General features: G+C 34.2%; 1 protein-coding gene and 1 pseudogene across 1 annotated transcript; both read right to left on the bottom strand.

Annotated features, from left to right (window-relative positions):
• Nucleotides 1-1,134: 1,134 nt before the first annotated feature.
• Nucleotides 1,135-4,637, bottom strand: LOC133203514 (short-chain collagen C4-like; annotated as a pseudogene).
• Nucleotides 4,638-11,975: 7,338 nt separating this feature from the next.
• On the bottom strand, nt 11,976-12,468 carry LOC133203513 (uncharacterized). Its single transcript, XM_061339288.1, has one exon. The coding sequence runs from the start codon at nt 12,466-12,468 to the stop codon at nt 11,986-11,988; it is 483 nt and encodes a 160-aa protein (XP_061195272.1). The 3' UTR covers nt 11,976-11,985.
• Between the last annotated feature and the right edge of the window lie 7,943 nt (nt 12,469-20,411).

Raw genomic sequence — 20,411 nt, 5'->3', positions numbered from 1 at the left:
TAATAACCTTAATCAGTCGAGTGATGTGCAAGGACTAACCCTAGTATCGACGGTCGGTACGAGATGTAACCTTTAATTTGTTGGAATTTGAAAGCCGCACAACGACGTTCGAATTGACGTCGGATAAAACGTTAACACCACCCCCTCCCCCTTGCTGCATCGCGTGTCAGAACATCGGAGACAGATTTAACGAGACCATCGTACAAACAGAACTGACATCATACCTTCAATTTTTATGATGTTGCCGTATCTAGTAAATTATTGAATTTTTGATAAATTTATTCAATAGAATGCTCCTTAATACCTTTATTGTTGTAGAAATGATGGCTTTTTCAGTAGATATATTGTTTTTCCGGGTCAATTGCACCGGTCTTGTATTATTTCATAGAAAATATGTAAAAAGGCTCTTTATTATGGAATCTGGAAAGGGCAACTTTGTTCTCTTTCGCACCATCTAGCACCCACGAAAGGGTCGATTGCGTGATAATGTAATGGCGCGATGACGATGAAGCGATGACGCAATGACGATGAAGCGATGGTGCGATATTGCTATGACGATGATGCGATGGCGCGACAATGCGATGACGGTAGTGCGATAGCACGATGGAGCGATATTAAACATCACGCCATCGTCACGTACCATCACGCCATCGTCATCGCACCATCGTATCATCGCTTCATCGTGCCATCGCATCATTGTCATCGCACCATCTCTTCATCGTCATCGCTCCATCGTCATCGCATTATCGCGTCATCGCTCTATCGACTCAAAGTTAACGACATGAACCTTTCCGGATTCCATACTTTATCAATCACTAGTATTCTGAGCTGGGATTTTATCTAACCTTTTATATTTGCTGACACAAGATGTTTGCTTGAAACAGCTATTATTGTTTAGAGTTTTGAAGTCTTGTACTATTAAACGTATACTAGTACGCTACCAAATAAATAGTTTATTTCAAAAATTAAATTTTGAAAAAAATATTTATTTCTGTCTTCGATATTTAATGTAATATTTTGCTTTTATTCTGATATTAACAGTGCATGCTGTACTACAAAGAAATAATAAGAAATATGTCATAATTTTATTTTATATTACATTGGATGAAAGTTAAAGACGTCATTGACCTGTTTTTATTTGGTACACACAACACATGTTAGATACATATTGTTGTGGTATGGGGGACATGCCAGTGCGCCACACACAGCTTTGACAGAATGGACAAATTTTCCATTGTCGTTCCGTTCTCCTGCTCTAAGAGCTTCGGGATGTTCATCCAGACAAATATACTGTGAGGCTGCTTTACTTGCATAGTATCCTGCTGCCAAGTATCCATGATATTGCTCAGTCCATCCTGAGTAGCAGCTGTTCCTTCCCGGAATCATCAACACGCTGGATTGTGTTTTCCTTCTGCAAACCACACAAGGCAAATCATCTCCATCATGCAGGCCAAAGTCAGTCGAATCGTATTCTGCGCATACATAAAAGCATAGGAGGAGGTGAAATTGGTGGTCAGGTTAGGATCGGGTGGTAAACAAACAAACTCGGCTGCAGCACCAGTATGATCATGCCAAGATTCTCCACCGAATCCTACAAAAGGTCAAAACACTACACCAAACTTTCTAAAAATAATTATGTAGGTAAATGAATCTCCATGAAGTAGCCATATCAAATTTCATGATTTCAGCAATATTAATGAAAATATCGAGGTCTAAAGTCGAACATTAAATTGTAGTCTTGTTGTTCTTTACAAATGTATATATTGTTTGTGAAACTTTGAACCCTGAGGCCTCTTACAATAGACGGACCAAGAAATGAATAAAAAAAAAAAGATCAACACCAGGGAATTGTAAAAAATTAATGTGACTAATTATAGCCATTCAGCTTTTGAGTAGATCGATTGTATGTTGTTTTACGTCTGTTCGAGATTTTTTCACTCATAAAGAGACATCACCATATATCGGCGAAGTGCTTCAAATTTAGACCTTTACTCTGCACTCCGGACCATTGAGCAGTGAGGGATCTTTATCAAAATAATGTCTGTCAAGACCCGGGGCCTTTGGTTTTAAGGTCTCATCCGAAAAACCCGCAGCTTTTACCTCAAATTGCCTAGCGAATTATAGTTAAGAAGCTTCATATGAGAATTCTCGAGAGTTTAAAATGAACTTTCTTATTTTTTTTATTTAATTTTCTACAAGATTGAATGCAACACTCAAAAATATTCTCTTTTGCATGATGATGTTTGTACTAGATTTGATTAAAATTTAAGAGAAGTAGAAAATAGCCGACTATAGACAGGTAGATGGCAGACGAGCTTCAATAAGAAAATAATATATCTACACTAACCCGTATTGTACAAAAAAGTATAATAAACTAATTTCGTGATATATCCCAATGAGCTTGAATACTGATCGTTATCTCCATATTTACTGTATATGAGTGTAAAATTCTCGAATCAAAGCTAAAAGAAGATACATTTAATCATTCAATCAACCATAATGTTTCTTCTTTAAATGTGTAAACAAGTTCTGTGTTGTTGTCAGACGGACATTCTTTTCGCCCCCACGTACAAATACTCCACTGGCTGTAATATACAAGTATACACCATATTATGCGGAATATAGAATGGGATAGTGAACAAAATCATTGAAGAAAGTAACGAAATTACGAACAACTTTTCAATGTTCTAATCGTTTTCAAATTCCATTTTCAACATCTGACCTTTTCAATTTATTTATTTGGGTTAAATTTAATTATCCTTTGTTGCTTAATCTTGAAATGTAATAGTAGGATTGATATATTGTTGACAGGTTTCCACTACATCTTAGCTGTCTACGGAAAATGCCACACCAAATCTTTATTTGATCTTTAAGATGTCCTTTTCAAAATATGATTTCAAAAAGAACTGCATACTAGTAGTCTATAAAAATCCTTAGACCCTTTGCAAATTATTTGATAGGTGGTGAAACTTATAAAATTGCAAGCCTTCACAGAGACCAAAATCAGATACATGTGAATATAATTAAATTGGACAGAGAATCATCCGACAACCGAGACGTATTGCACTCTTGAGTGTTGCGAGGAATATCCTGGCCCATATGACACATAGCATAATAACACAATATCCAATTCTTGGTTGTTGATGTGGTCTATACCAACATGTAGAGTTTCAGAAGCAATTGGGGGTATAGTCAACATGATCTCGGCAATCTACAGCTTCATGAGAAATGAGGTTTGCACAAAAAGAACCTCTGAATTTTCCTTGTAAACTTGATGAAAGCATTTAACGTATTCTGGGAGGAGGGCTTATGGGAGCATGGGACTTGATTGCCCTAAAGAAAAGAACCTATTTGTAGATGATTGCAATTTGCAGTCTTGACTGAGCCTATCAAATATACTCAACAAATCAAAAAGTTAAAAAAAATAGCAGTAATGTTCCAACCTTGTTCAACTACATATTGTGCCCTTTCACAACTCGAATAACAACATAGGATGTTTTGATAATGCTCAGAGCGTCAATTCCTTGATAGGATATGACCCTTGATCTGCACAAGTCTACATGACGATCGTCATCATTTACTTGCTGAACATGAATACTATAAAAGAAAGAGGCAATTAATGTAGTATGGCCAGAATTACCCCTGTTGTTTTCAATAGGCCAGGGACATATCAGAAAAGAAAGGAATATATAACAAAGAAGTGTGACAAAATACAAATATGTCTTGAAATGCATGCGTTTTTTCTGCAATGCTACAATAGGGAGAATACAGCACCAGCCAATTTATCAAGATGTCAAGATGTACATCCACAAGACTATACTCATCACTTACCAGCTGAACAGAATACATGGACACCAAGCAAGGGACTGATAAGAGTACATGTATGACAAATTCCATGTGCAGATCAAAGGGCTCACAACGGGTGTGACCGGTCAACAGGGGATGTGTACTCTTTCTAGGAATACATGATTCCACCTCTGGTGTTTCCAGAGGTCCGTGTTTTTGCCCTGTTCACGATTCGTATTCTCTGCTGAATATATGAGATTGATAACATTTCGATTCGTTACTCGGTATTTACCATGTTACGGTAGCCTTTTGGTAGGGTTTCTACTGACGTCTCTGTGTGAGTGAAAATTTTCGAATGAGAATTTATACAGCATACACTCATTCAGTTCGTTAAGAAGTCGAATGAAGGAAATATACCTGCATAAGAGTTTTCTTGCTGAACTTGCCATCTAGCAAAAGAAAAAAAAAAGCTGAAAACATATGAAGATGGTTTGAAAAGCTCTATGGGAGCCTGCAGTATTCCATTGCTAGGTTGAGAATCCTTTGCCTTTTCCTTTTTTGCATCTACAGACTGTGGACAAAGGTATTGGAACGGTTTACGTTACGTTATATATGAATGCAAATGGTCGCTTTAGTTATAGCTGATGTAGACACGATTTGATGCTACGCTTCGAGTATTTTTAGAATGATGACTGCTTCCTGTTTACACTGACTACGTCATTATTTGTCGTCTGCAATCTAAAAGTGAGTTAATCCATCCCAAACATCATGACTGCAAATCGTCAATATGCATCAAATGATCATACCTTTGCTTGTACTGACCTTTTCATCCCTTTTGGAAGGACTTTCATGTTTCCAATGAAATACTTTTTATAGAATGATTTCTGTCTTTTAATATGAGTCAACAATCTTTAGTAAAAGTTTCAGAAAAATAAATACCGGAAGGTTTCAAAGGTACGGCATCGTATTTTGTTGCTAGATCAGCTGTTTTAGTTTCAAGATCTGAATATTTCGACGATATGTCAGAATACTTTGCAGATAAATCAGAGTATTTCGATAATACGTCCTGATACTTTCTCTCCAGGTCATGGATTTGAGACAAGATCACGTCTGGATCATTCAGCAAAATTCTCTTCTCAGCATGTCCAATTAGAACTTGTATAAAGATGATCGAAAAGTAAAGCACTCCCATTGTTTTCAGTTTGACAAACTCAAAATCTGTCAAACATGTCAAAATTAAATAAGAACTTATGATAGATAAGAAAATATTGTGAATTCGTGACTAAAGTTCTTGCTATGTGCGACTTTGTATCTTATTGGGATTGATAAAAAAAAAACTGCGTTCAGGTCTATGGTACGAATATTAGGCCAGCAGTATGAAAACATTCGCCAGAAATAAAAATTTGGGTGTATTTTTACATGGCGACAGGATATTAATTACTTAAAAGTTAAAAAAATGTATACATTTTCTGTTCTGTTGAGATGTTTACACTAGCAAATCTATACACAATAGTTAACCACAGTTAATTACTAGTAGTTTACTATAGTTAAATTTTGTAAATATTCTGACGCTTTAATTTACTTTTAAACATTACGCTAAAACTTTCCCGAGATAAATGGCCTCGATATCTACATTATTTAATACACTAGTGAGGTAAATTTCAAAATCATATGTAAATATATACAAATTGTATTTTCATTTAAATATGAACAAGCTAATTCAGAGAATGTGTTTCCCTCGCTTAAGAAAAAAAGAAGAGCATGTGCAAATCTGGGGGTGGGGGTGGGGTGGGGGGTGGGGGGTATGGGTTGATTCGGACCCCCTGTATTTGCAGAGTTATTAAATGTATATACTGAAGACAATAAAAAAAAAATGCAAATATGTATATATAGATTTGATTGCTTATTCTTTAAAATGTGAACATAAGATTCTTTTTATATAAAATATTTATCACACTCTAATAATGATTTTATGGGAAGGTTTGTACACGCCAGACGTCATAACTTCTTCATTTCATATGTTGAATATTATCACTATCTAATGAATCGAAAAAAAAAAACATTTAAAAAAAATGCTGGATTGACCATGCAGAATTTGAACCTGGGTTCTCTCTCATCCAAAGCGAGAATCATACAATATTACAATATTCCTAAACTCCACCTTCTGGTACGATGTGGAACGAACTTAATTAAAGTATCAGATAATTTTTGTATAAAACTATAAACCATGTGATTACTTAAAATGTTCAAATATATTACACATGTGTTTGTACGATACACTCAGTGGTCCATTTAATTATTGCCAATAAATCATATACAGTTCAACTTCGATATCTCAAACACTGATATCTCTAATACCATGCATATGGATATGTCGAAGTGATCTGGGAGTCCCAACCGCTTTTTCTTTAGGTAATTTACCCTCGATATCTCGTATCCTCGGATAACTCGAAGTTTTTTTTCCTTGGTCCCATCGAGTTCAAGATAATAAAGTTTGGCTGTAGTAATGTTAGTTGATAATCTCTTTGTTTTCTTACTGAAGTAGAAAGCATTCTAAAATAAATGTGAAAAGAGAGAATTGACAATTATGAAGTATTATACGTAACATAGTAAGTGGTCTCATAGAATGCTAAGGTTGAAATCATTAAAATCTAGATCTCTTATGTCATACGATGAACATTATGAAAAACTTAAAAGATAATGCACGTTCTGATATATGCCATATAAAAAAAAATGTAGCTTCTTTGAAATCGTGCTTGCTTAGCATAATCGGGGGGGGGGGGGGGAGTTAAAGGATCATGGACAATTAATTTTAATTAAAGTATCCAGGCAAAAAAAATATAACATTTACGGCCATTTAAAAAATCAGTCAAATCATGCATGTAAAAAAGAATCAAATTCTAAATACATGTTCAGAACTCTGTATTACATGTAAGATTACTGCGACTAAGGTAGCCATTAGTTGCTAGATATCTCACTTTCTTAAATGAATAACAATTAGTCGCTACGTGTTTTATAAAAGTTTTATAAATTACTCAGAATAAAGGAGATATCCTATGTCGAAGTGATTTAGAAGTCCTAGCAACAGATTGCACAGATTTCTTAATTATATTACCCTCGATATCTCGAACCCTCGGATATCTCAAAAATTTTACTTGGTCCATTTGAGTTCGAGATAATACGGTTTGACTGTACATGGAATTGCAATGACGACTACGGCTTATTTTCGGGACAAGCTACTGATAGAAAAATTGTGTTACAGAGATTTCAACAACCTTTTTTAAAATCAGAATTTCGTAAATTCTTTGGCCTTTATAATGACTTTGTTTGCAAATCTACACTTACTGGGTCATATTTTGGCTGACGTTTTCCATACCATCGTTAGTCCCCCTTTAAATTACTAGTTATTTTAAATACTAAATACTTACTTTATACAACCATTCCCCACGAAAAATTTAAGTCAAAACATCATAAACAGCTGTTTTTTTTCAATAAAAATGGAACTCATAAATATACATACCTTGTCATAGGTCATTTGCAAAATTATTTTGTTAAAAATTCTGATTGTACACACAAGTACTCTGAAGTTGATAGATAAAAGATGCTTGAGTTTCTGATTAACAATATCTATGAAGTTTTTGGAGATGAGGTCTTCCATCAATCTGATGGAATTCTGTTAGAATTCCCACGAGTACCCATTGCGCCCCCTTATATTAACGAGACCTTTTTGTATTCATATGGAACAGAATTTATTCAAAACATTCTTCATGAAAAGAATAAAACACTTAGTTTGCTGTGTCTGACACATCTGTTGCATATTGAATATCTTACTACATTTACAAGAAGACTTTAATGGTACATGTAACATTACAGCAAAGCTTTATGATAAACGTGACGACTGCAATTTTTTAATCGTCAACTTCCCTAACTTATGTAGCAATATACCCTTATCACCTGCATATGGGATTTTTGTTTCCCAGTTCATTCTATACGCGAGAGCATGATCTACGTATGAACAATATCTGGAAGGAGGCAAGCTAATGATAAACAAGTTCATGAAACAAGGATATCAATAGCCTCGCTTGAAGTCATCACTTCGCAGGTTTTTGGTCGATACAATGACATTGTCAGCAAATTCAATCTATTATTAAGTCAAATACTGACTGACGTTTTAAATCCTAATTGTTAGGCCATTATTTACATACTGAATTGTCTACGAATTTATCCTTTTTCCCGACCATGACAAGGAGCACACAGCGGGTGTGACCTGCACAAGATGAAACACTTCCTTTAAGTTTGGCTTAATGGTGGCTTATAGGTCCTTAATGATGGTTTAATGGTTGTCTTTAAGTCACCATTAAGCACCTTTAAGCTACATTTAAGTAATAAATACACCACCATTAAGTAACCATTAAGCCATCTCAAAGCCCTTAATGGATGCTTAAAGGTAGCTTAATGGTGGCTTAATGGTGGCTTATAGGTGCTTAATGGTAGCTTCTAGACAATCATTAAGTCACCATTAAGCCACCATTAAGCCAGACTTATAGGTGCTTAATGTCCAAACTCCATTAAGCTACCATTAAACCACCTTTAAGCCACCATTAAGTCACCATTACGCAGTTGATAAAACTGCTTTTACGGGTTAAATATTATTTTTATAATGATTTCTTCACAAAAATTATAAATGTCGAGTTTATACATTTGTTAATTCAGCGAAAATAATGTAAAAGAAAGAAAATTAAAAAAAAAAATAAATGAAAAAAAGAAGCACTCCCAACAGGATTCGATCGTACGACCTTTAGATTGGAGGGCGAACGCTTTAATTACTGAGCTATCGAAGCTGTTGAAATTGAAGTGAAATATAAAACCTTTATTTTTAACAAAACTTGTTTGGAATGTACATGTATTTTTTTTCTGATGTTTATATTTATTAATCAATAATACGAATAATTATATTTATATATATGTATATATTTTAAAAAAGAAATTTTGATAAAGTTTTATATTACGTTAATATTTCTTAACCTTGGACCGGATTTCGGTGTGATGGTGTGAAACAACTTTTTGATTTTAAGTAACTGAATTCCTCGTTCTGTTATTCGCCGATTTATAAGCATGAAAAGATTGAAATTCCACAGATATAACAAAATTTTGTTATTAAAAAGGAATATATCATCGAAAGAGAACGATTGGGGAAAAAAAAAAACCAGATTATAGTTCTTTTAATATGCTGCGGATATTTACGATTTTTGACAATCTTTGCGTAACAATTAAGTTATAAAATATTTTTGTTACATATCTTCAGTTTTAATTCTTTTTATATCATTATGGGTATCAAAATAATTGTCTTTTTGTGTACAATCATAATTTCTAATTTGTTATATGCTTGCGTAAATTTTAAGTTTTGTAAAAAATAGATCATCAAAATCTATCACTGTACGTTCCCGTGTATAGTTTCCTGTTAATTGACCGGGGACTGGTGGGGACCCCTAATTAAGGTCTATTGTCTAACTAGTCGATATACTGTACACTGATTATTTTACCCCGCTTCTCAATGTGTATAAATCTGGTCGGATACCCTGTTTAATCTGATCGGCTGTTCTTCTGAAAATTGATTTTGAAATAACAATCAGTGAAGACCGACTATATTTTGATCAATTCTTACTTCTGCATTATTTTAAATAAATTCTTACTTCTGCATTATTTTAAATAAATTCTTACTTCTGCATTATTTTAAATAAATTCTTCTGCAGTATTTTAAAAGAAAGGGAAAAATAATGGCACTTAACCACGAATTAATTCAAATTATTCATGAATTAATTCAAAGATTGGCAATATAATCTATACCTATATTTTTTTTTATATCTTAAACTTTTCTCTACCCAAAGAAAAATTAAGAGACAGAGATATTCCAGAAGAAAATGACTCTAATTACATTTCCTATGAATTCGGCAGTGGAACGTGGCTCTCCAAACACAAAAGAAAAATATGTGATTTTTTTTATAAAAATTAATATATATTTTTTATTTATGGATAAAAATAATTTTAAAACAAGTATTCGAACAAACTGATTTTAGGGAGCGAAAATTTTAAGGCATCTGATGAAGCTGTTCTCAGTTCCCGAGTTTAACCGCATTGACAAAGATGTTAGAAATAGCGAGAAAAAAATTATGAATTGAATAAGTATTTGCGGAAATGATACTGAAACAACTTCAAACTTAACAAGTTAGTTTAAAGACTTGATACTGGATGCGTTAAGGTGGTTTAATTAAGTTTGGACATTAAGTCACCATTAAGCTGCAGCTTAAAGGTGGCTTAATGGTAGCTTATTGAAGTTTGGACATTAAGCACCTAGAAGCTGCAGCTTAATGGTGGCTTAAAGGAATTAACTTCTATAAGCCACCATTAAGCTACCATTAAGCCACCATTAAGCGATTGCTTAAAGATGGTCTTTCGTCCTGTGCTGTCCGCAGGGGATACACACTCCACCATAGCACCTGATCCAACATTTGCTGTTTTGGAGGTCCGTGAGTGCTCTGCTCCCGATATATTGTTTAAATGGACTTTGTGCTTCAGTACTGCTCGTTATCTCCATATTTTATTTGACAAAGTAACACTGGTATTTTGTCTACATGATCATTACATAGGGCTCATGGCGGGTGTGACCGCGGATGCTTACTCCTCCTAGAGACTGATCCGACCTCTTGAATTTCCGGGGGCCATGTTTTATGCCCTGTTCACTAGGGCAGCGCAATAATATCGATAATTCAGTAAGTTGCAATTCGTTTACAAAATTATCGAATAGTGATTCTTTTTTGAGTACTATATAACGCCAAAATGTTTGAGCTTGGGATTTCTAGAGTAAAATATGAGATTAAACTATCAGAAAGGTTCTCAATCGTGCCAACAATAATATGCTGCAGTTGTATGCTTGGATTTCAGTGCAAAACTGTTCAGTTCTTCCAACAATCTATTTGATGTCGATTGTATATACACTAATATGAAAGCAGAATTTATTAAAAAACTTCTGTATGAGAAGAAAAAACTCTTGCTTTAACTTCCAGCTCAACATTTAGTTAAAGGAAAGGAATTTTATCAATTTACACTGGCCCTCATTCATAAGTCGACTCGATACTTCCCAATTAATTGGAAATAAAAAATACCACCAAATCTGCCACATCTGTTTCATGTGTGGATGTTTTCCTGATAAAGCAACTGCTATACCATTTGACAAACGGGATGACATCAGCAAATGTTTTTTATAGACAACTTCCCTTATATCAAAATCCACCTGCATATGGTGTTTATGTAGTGCTTAGCCTAAACTCTGAGTAAAGTTTTAGATCGAGGCAAAGTACCAACAAATGCATGTAATTTGTTAACAATACTAATACAACCTATCGCTGGGTCTGAAATGTTCCATATCAATAGTTAGGAAATGGTTTTTATTCAAAATTTTGCCATGGATCGCTCCCTCTTCCTCATCAATACGTATTGCTAACGGCCACAGTGACCGGTCGACAATGAATGCTTACTTCTTTTAAGCACTTGATCCCACCTCTAGTGTTTTCATGGTTCAGTGTTTTTTGCTCTGTTCACAACTTATATTCTTTACACGATTGTTCGTAATCTTCACCTTTTACACATTAATTTGAATTATGAACACTCTGGACCTCATGAAATTGTTCAGCTGTGAATTTATGAGATGTAGAGGGTCGTCAAGGTCGAATAGCCCTTTTCATACAATATCACAATACATTCTGATTACATCCACTAGTTTTTTTTTTATCTGAACATGATACATGTAGTTTTTTATTTGATATAATATATATTCTGTATTTTAAAAATGGTTTAGTTTACTGTGAGTTTTTTTTTATTTTGCAATTGAATAAGGTAAATCTGTATCATTTCTCTTGACAAACAACTATGATTAAAAATGGAAAGTTTATTAACTTTGTTGTTCAAAATTTCTACGTCTTATGATACACATGTCTTCGAAATAAATCTGTCCATTTCAAAGATGACTTTGCTAGTATTTATTATTTGTCCTTGACATAAATTTTGCTTTCTAACGTCTGTTATTCTTAGTTCATGCGATGTTTGAAAAGGAAATTGTAATCAGAAAAGCGACAAATTTCAAGATTTTACAAGTATTTCATTAAAAATAAAATTTACAGATGCATGTTCTGCTGCATGTGTTTATTTTGTGCACACAACACATGTTAGGTACATATTGTTGTGGTATGGGGGACATGCCAGTGCTCCACACACCGCTTTGACAGGGTAGAACCATTTTCCATTGTCATTCCGTTCTCCTGCAGTAAGAACATCAGGGTGTTCGTCTAGACAGATGTATTGCGTAGCAGCTGGAGAATTGAAAAGTCCCGCTGCGAGGTATCCATGATATTGCTCTGTCCATCCTGAGTAACAGTTGTTCTTTCCTGGAATCATCAACACGCTGGATTGTGTCGTCCTTCTACAAACCACACAAGGGAGGTCATCCCCATTATGATGGCCAAAACCAGGGACGTCGTATTCTGCTCCATACATGAATGCTTTAGAGGAGGTGAATTTTGTGGTCAGATTAGGATCAGGTGGTAAACACACAAACTCAGCTGCAGCACCACTATGATCAGGCCAAGAGCCACCACCAAATCCTGAACAGTGTATATACACTAACATGAATTATTTAGTACAATGATAAAGAAAGAATAAACGTTCAGGATTAAAATATTTAACAGTTCCAAAACATAAATGCACTAATACACTCTCAGGGCTACTGTTAAATTTATTATATGATCTATACATTTTCAAGTGTTTTCTCTTTTTTAGTACTATCGAAGCAAGGCATATTAGATTCTATGTAAAAACAGGTTGGTCATGTGTCCTTAAATTCATTGTTCATTTATAAACTATTGAGGTAATTTTACAGTGACGTCATACATGTAAGTGGTATACGAGTTCAACACATTCAATTTATATCGCCAAGATTTGAAAAATTTAAATCATTTTATGGATTTTAAACTCTAGTACAAAGTATACGTTGTAAATCAGTCTCAAATTAAATATAAGTAATAAGACTATCATTTTCAAACTTTTATCGGAATGTAAATACGGGTTGGCATGTAATGTAAATACGGGTTGGCAGGTGATCAAATCTGGGATTCGATAACATGACCAACCCGTATTTACATCTAAAAAATTGAAAATGATACTACATTTCTTAAATATTAAATAAAATAAAATTGTACTGATCTTTTACGTACCCGAATAGACAAGTTCTGTCTCATTATCTGAAGGACAATCCTTTCTCCCCCAACGTACAAACACTCCGCTAGCTTAAAAATATATGTTTAAGTAAATTTTATATATATATATCTATATATATATATATATATATATATATATATATATATATATATATATATATATATATCCATTTTACAACGACTTCTTAACTAATATAACTGCCCTAAGTGAAGGAATAGTAATATAGAAAGCACAATGAAAATCGCTTTTATAAGGATACCCACTTCTGCCCCAACCCGGGGTTGAACTCTCGACCTACAGCATCCGTCTCTTAGCAGTACAGAAACAGCGTGCTAGACCGCTTGGCTATCTAGGCAAGTAAACAAATTGCTTTCAATGCCGATGGAATTCTCGCGGCGCTGTCCTAAACTACACGTTCATTGAGAATGGAGGTGAGATGCAGTCATTTGGGCATTATTTAAAAAAAAAAAAAATTAGATATGCATATTGGTAGAATAGTTACTTAGTAGTTACTTTTAAAGAAGGGAAAACAATTCTTTAAAAAATGTCATATTTCTTACAATTAATCACTCAGATGCATTTACTGTATTAAAAAAAAAAGAGTCTCGCTTATCTTTCTACATCCGTGTATTTTCTCTAAATTATTTCTTTCAAATAATGGTTGTCTGATATCCATAATTTTTATCTTTTATTATCTATCCATTATTTAAACTGTTAGAAATTAAATAATATTGTTTGTACCAATTTTTAAAGTTTCTAAAAATGATGTAAATTAAATGTAAATTAATGACAAACCATCGTGAGATTCTTTTATTTACATTTGCAAATATTTTTCTTAGATGAACCTATAGATAGTTTTCAGTAGGCCCAAATTAGCAAGAGTTATTTCCCGTTGGCCGCCATATTGGAGGTCAACATGCTCATATTCCTTCATTATTCAATCAACTTTAACTTTTTATACTGGCCATTGTGGGGTAAGGAGCATTGTTTTTCTGAAAAAATATACATTTTTAAAGCCTCCTTTATTTCATAATTTTTATTCTATAAAGATTTTCCCCCAAATATTTCTGCTACACCCTCTTAGATTTGGTAAGACAAAGAGGAAAAATTAGCAGGTTGACCACCAAAATGGCGGCCAAGGGAAATAACTCGGAGAGAAAATACGTCATATGAAAAGAGAAAATATGTTTAATTCTGTATGAACTTATTAGGGGGTTAGGAGGTCATGGCGTGACCGAATCACACAGCGAGACGTTATCTTGTCTACATATTTCTGTCACGGTGACAGTGGTTTCGGAATTTCGAAGCTGTTAAAGCGATGAAAAAAGATAAAATTATTGAAACATATATATTTTTTTTCGTTCAACAAATGATTATTAGATCTTTTTTCGGTGTGAAGAATGTTTCTAATTAGCCTAAAATCACGCTTACCTTTTTAACCCGAAATTCCTTTGAAGGTGTGTAAACTGAAGACGATAGCACCGCTTTTGACTTCATATAAAAAGAACTCATACAATAATAGTAAGATTATTCCCAGTAGCGATCATTGTTTTTCATTATGAACGGATATTTCCTGAACTGGAATGCTGAACATCAATGTAAATATTCAAATGTTGGAGCGAGGCGAACTCTCAAGACCAAACAGCCTCTAGGTCATTGCGTGTCACAACATAGCAGTACGGCGGGCCGTTCGTGTAATATATACAGTTCTATTCAGGATATTCGTCTCAAATGTAAATAAAAGTAATAAACAACAATGTTAAAAAGTTCACTGGGAAATGAACTTGGTTGGTACGTGATCAAATCTTCTGGCTTCACAGGATTTGATCACGTGACCAACCAAGTTCATTTCCCAGAGAACTTTTTATCGTTGTTTATTTCTTAATTGAACACAAGACTAACATATTGCTAACACATGTTTTACAATGTTTTATACTCGTGTATAAATCCACTAGACTTAACCTTCATGCAAAAATCAATATGACATCAAAACTGATATCAGGCAACCAATAACCACTGTACAGAGAACTATACATGTGACAATATTAGTTATATTAAATCATATAAAGTTGAAATTATTGCAGTTTTCTAACTCCAGATAGTTAAAACAGTTTGGTATTACTAAGAACACCCTAAAATTAGATCACTTTGCTAGGCTTTTCTTAATGTTAAATGACATTATTTAAAGATATTTTAGTCATTATAATAATTAAAACAAAACAAATCAAAAGTGTGTTAAAAAACTAAAAACATGAAGATATATAGGTAAAGATTACAATCTTGCATAATTAAAGTATATAAATAAGCATATTATTTAAAGATAAGAAAAATATGACAATAAATTTATATCAAAGTACATGCATCGTACGTTTGTTGACATGACACTGATAATTTTTTTTTTATTGTTCTAACTGTATATTGCGAAAGATGTTAATTGCTCATTGAAAGATATAGACCACTCAATGTCGGTATTATCTCTTCTTCTTAGACCTTCAGAAATGAAGATGACCCCAAAGCACTTTGGACTGTCCACACTAAATGGTATATCTTTAAGGAATAAACATGTAAGACAACCTACGTGATAAGATAACGTAATTGCTACACTTTGCAGTTGAGAGAATACTACCAATTACTGTAAACCAACTTCGCGTGCGAGAAATAATAGCGAGTTTCGCGACGTACAGTACCGGCCGGACACAACCTAACACCAGAGCGAACCCAAAGCGCACCCCGGGTACGCTCGGGGTCCGCTGCGGGTCCGCTGTCAGAAAATTTGGGACAGCTCTGGGTGCGCTTCGGGTTCGCTCTGCGTTCGCTCGGGGTCAGCTCTGGGTCCGCTAGAGCGAACCCGGCGTTCGCTTTCCGGGTTCGCTTTACGCACTCATGCGTGAAGCGGACCCCGCTTTAATCTTGCCGCCAGTAAGCCCCGCCCCTTGTATATTCCAAATACAGAAGTGAAATCGATCATTACTGTTTTTATGGTGATCGAAACATGTACATGTAAGTGACAATATGGAGAACGTTAATAAATTTTCAAGAATTTCACCGTACATTCGACGTAGAATTATCGCTTTTATTTTTTTTTAACTTACAAGCTAAGTATATCTCGAAAGAAAAAGAAGAAAAGATGTTAAATTTACTTTCGATGTATCGTATGGAGTGAAATTGATAAGAGTATCTTAATTTAAAAATAACTTTCAAATTCATTTGTTTACATTATTCAATTGTAATTGCAATTGCTAAATCGTAATTTAAATGTTTGAAAGACAAACAACCGAATTATGATCTTATATATGAAATAGCTGAGACATACTGTATACGTAAGTTTTCATATTTAGCAATTATATTTAAGCTAGGTTGTCGTCCATTACATGTATATTTAGGTCGTGATAATCACTAAAAATTCTCATACAGTGTAACTTGATTTTCTATTTACAGATCATTTATAATTTACTTCCATGCTATAAGTCATTGTTTTATAAGGCGAGTTTAACGGAAGACTCATTAAAAAAAACAACAACAACAACAATCAAAAAACCAAAACAAACAAACAAAAACTAATAACTGGACCACTGATAAGAATATAATTTTTTTTAATTGTTTTCAAATACATGTAAATGATCATTTGAATAGTTTGTGTTCCTTACTGGTTCATGATCCACCCCACCCCACCCCGCCCCACTACATACATGTACATACTGGAGCGGCATGTTAACAAACAAAATTCTATATGTTTAAAAATAAATAAAAACAAGATAGAAAACAAACAAAACAAGAATTCAATAACTCTAAACTCGCATGATCAAGTAGATGAAATTAAGATAATAACGCCCGATATTTGTTTTTTTTTTATTGTTTTATTTCGATGAGCCCCCCCCCCCCCCCTCCGTACTCGAATTGTTTTCTATGGGCCGGTTGTAGCGATTTTAATTTCAAATAATATACAGTGTTCTCTCTCTCTCTCTCTCTCTCTCTCTCTCTCGTAAAGCTATTTTACTGATTTTCAGCATTCAGGTGACAGCAAATTACATGAACATGTACTCTTCATGCAACGTACCAAAGAACTATGACGTTTCCAAATTCAAAAATCAAAAGAAAAAAAAGAAAAAAAAAGAATAATAACTAGAGCAAAGCTCGTTGCAAAGCAACGGGTAGGTCTTCCGTCCTGTTTTGACCGGAAGTGACGTCAACAAGAGAAAGGAATGAGTTTCGACATCTCCAGAGACTTTAAAATTACAATTTTGTATCAAAACCTGCAAAATAAGCTATTTCTGGCTACTTCCGGTTTGACCGGAAGTGATGTTGAGGGAAGATAAATTTAGTTGGACGCTTTTGGTTACATAAATTAACCAATAACATGTCGAAACGGTAAAAATATGCATTTTCTGACTACTTCCGTTTTGGCCGGAAGTGACATCATTTGACGACTTTCGGCAATCTTATTCACTTCTACTTGTCATTTTGAACAAATTTGCTTCTTTAATGTATCACAAATTCTCAATAGTTTTTGAGATTTTGAGAAAACACTTTCAGCCCCTGTAGATCCCCTATTTTAGGGGTCAGCCCCTAATTGTTGATGTCAAATGAAAGAGCTTGCCATTCTGCACAACTTTTGTTCTATATGTTTTAACAATATATTTACAAGTAAAGAGATATTCTTGAAAACATGCTAAAAATTTTAATATTCTCGCTAAGAATATTTTTGGAGCATACCGAGCGTCAAAGTGCGGTACTTCTGGAAAAATTGAACTACCTATTACATATTTATGAACATTGCTCTATCATTGCTGAAAATTTCAAGTTCCTATTTTAAGTGCTTTTTTAGAGCGGACAAAGTGACTCTCTAAAAATCACTTAATCGCAGAAATCTCCGGACCGGAAGTGACGTCATGAAAATAAAAACATCTATATCAAGATTTTTTTATTTTCTACCAGACCTGAAAGTTTCCTGGAAATCAAACAACCCGTTTCCGAGAACTCGCGTGCACAAAATCGGTAGGAAAAAAACAATAATAAAATTATGCCTGGACATGTTTTTTTTATTTCTCTGCAAGTGACCTTGAACTTGCCAGAAAGACCTTTGATCAAGGTCATGACACAGCATCCGTTCATAAGCAATCTCTGTTTCAAGTAAGAGCTTCCAGTGATTTTCTATTACTAAATCATAGCATGAAATAGAAATTAATTTTTTTCTGTCAGTATCTTTGAACTTGACGGAATAACCTTGGATCGGTGTCAATACAAACAATCAATCTCAAACAACCTCTGTTTTAAGAAAGAGGTTCTAATGATTCCCCCTTAGAAATTCATACCCCAGACAGGCATTTTACAACTTTTTCTGCCAGTGACCCTGAATTTGCTGAAATAACCTTATTTGAAGTCATCTAAAGCCAGCGGACCATAAGCAATCTTTGTACCAAGTACGAACTTAAAAAATTATACAGCCTAGATCGTAATCATACAATTTTCCTTGTCAAAGTCGAGGCAAACCTTTTTGTCACAAGCAATCTCTGTATCAAGAATGAGCTTCCAGTGATTCTCAATTACAAATAAATGGCTCGGACAAAACATTTATTCTTTCTCCGTGACTTTGAATTTGCCGGAATGACCTTGGATCAAAACCACGACACACCCTAGGATCACTGGCAATCTTTGTACCAAGTATGAGCTTCCAGTTAATCCAAAAAGTCATAGCCTGGGCAAACTTGGAGGGACAGGGCACCTAGACAAACGGATAGACAGACGGACAATATGATTCCTAATCCCCCCTCCCCCCATCCCGGACACTTCGTTTGCGGGGGATATAAATTCCTATGTTAAATTTTGAACACCCATTCTGATTTGAAAAAAAAAAATTGACTATTTCAGGGAGATATTATAAGTATGTTTTCTCATTCCGGCCCACAGGTTTCTAGAGAATAATTTTTTTTAAAAGACCCTTTCCAATTTTTACTACTTGTATTTCTTAATTATCTTATGTTGGAAGAGAATGTGGTCATTCATTTGATCAACAACGTTTGGTTGGTATTGACCCAGTCATTCTTGAAAAGATAAGAATGAGAAAAAAATTACAAGTACCAGTTTTACAGCCACAACGTCGATTATGCTTACACCGAGAAAGCCAACATCATAGTCGGAGAACAAACAAATTATGAGCAGAAAATCTTGCTTAACCTTTGGCATAGGAGATGGGGTACTGATTAAAAATTGAAATTATTTTTATATATTCAATATTTTTTTTTCGATCGACGTTTTGACGCCCCCCCCCCCCAAAAAAAAAAAAAACTGAAAACTTTTCCTCTGAAGGGAAGCATTTTATCTATTCCTGGGGGGGGGGGGGGGGGGCTGGATACGTACATGTATACTGATGAGAGGAAATTTAATCAACTATCAGTCCTATAAATATTAATGATTGCTTCGGAACATTTGGTTACAATTACATGGCTTTTATATTTATTTATACACGTAAGCTAATGTCAGCTAAGAACTAAATTAACATCTGTTATAGACAAAACAAATAAATTTTTAGCTATTTAGGGTTATATACATGTATAGATCTATTTGTAAGAACCACTTTTTATAACACAAATTTTCGCTCATGATATATTTGACACTCTATTTAATTACCATTTTATTCGGATGTCGATCAACACATTTTTTTCAAAAACCCCGGAGTGCAAAATAAGCGAAACTGGCCAATGATGTTTAAAAATCCTGATTCCGCAATCGCATCATCTCGGGGTTTCCGTCAGAGGTCGGAAAAACAACTCCGAATGTTTTAACATTACCAGATGTTGAAATTTTATACAAGATGGAGTCACTTCCTATTTATAAAGGATAGACGGAGTTGAAAGTCCCTTCTAGCTAATTAGTATATTTTAGGTAATATCTTTACATTCAATAAAGTTAAACTCAATGGTCATTTATTTCAAAGTTTGGGAAAGGGGGGGGGGGGGGGTCTACGTAATACATTCGAAGTTTTTTTCCGTTAGTTGGAAAGGCCCGAGAAGTTGCGACTGACTTATCTTGGTCTAGAAACACTTTGACAAACCCAAACCACGCAGTTTTATTCAGGACACGTGTACAGTGAAATGAAAAAAGTATATTCAATCCAGTTAATTTGAGAAAAAAAATAGTCTGACATTTTTTCAACCTCGTTCGGTTAATTTATTAATTAATCTTTTTTCCGTGAAGGAGGAAAGCATGGAAGAAGAATAAAATAAAAAAATATTTCCAGGTGTACAAAAGCACCCGTGCATGGACTTCATTTTAGTACTACATATTGTGATTGAAGTTGAAAATAATCAACAAATAGATTTACAGAATAGAGAGATTCTGATTGATATTGTAAATAA

This window comes from Saccostrea echinata, unplaced genomic scaffold (genome assembly GCF_033153115.1).
Source record: "Saccostrea echinata isolate AGI-Se365-2 ecotype Australia unplaced genomic scaffold, CSIRO_AGI_Sech_v1 ptg000051l, whole genome shotgun sequence".
NCBI lineage: Eukaryota > Metazoa > Mollusca > Bivalvia > Ostreida > Ostreidae > Saccostrea > Saccostrea echinata.
The sequence above is the reverse complement of the archived record's forward strand: the minus strand, read 5'-3'. Positions and strand labels throughout refer to the sequence as shown.

What these genes read in the sequence shown, in the direction of transcription:
- LOC133203513 (XM_061339288.1), bottom strand. Translation starts at nt 12,468, where the DNA reads ATGTTAGTGTATATACACTGTTCAGGATTTGGTGGTGGCTCTTGGCCT.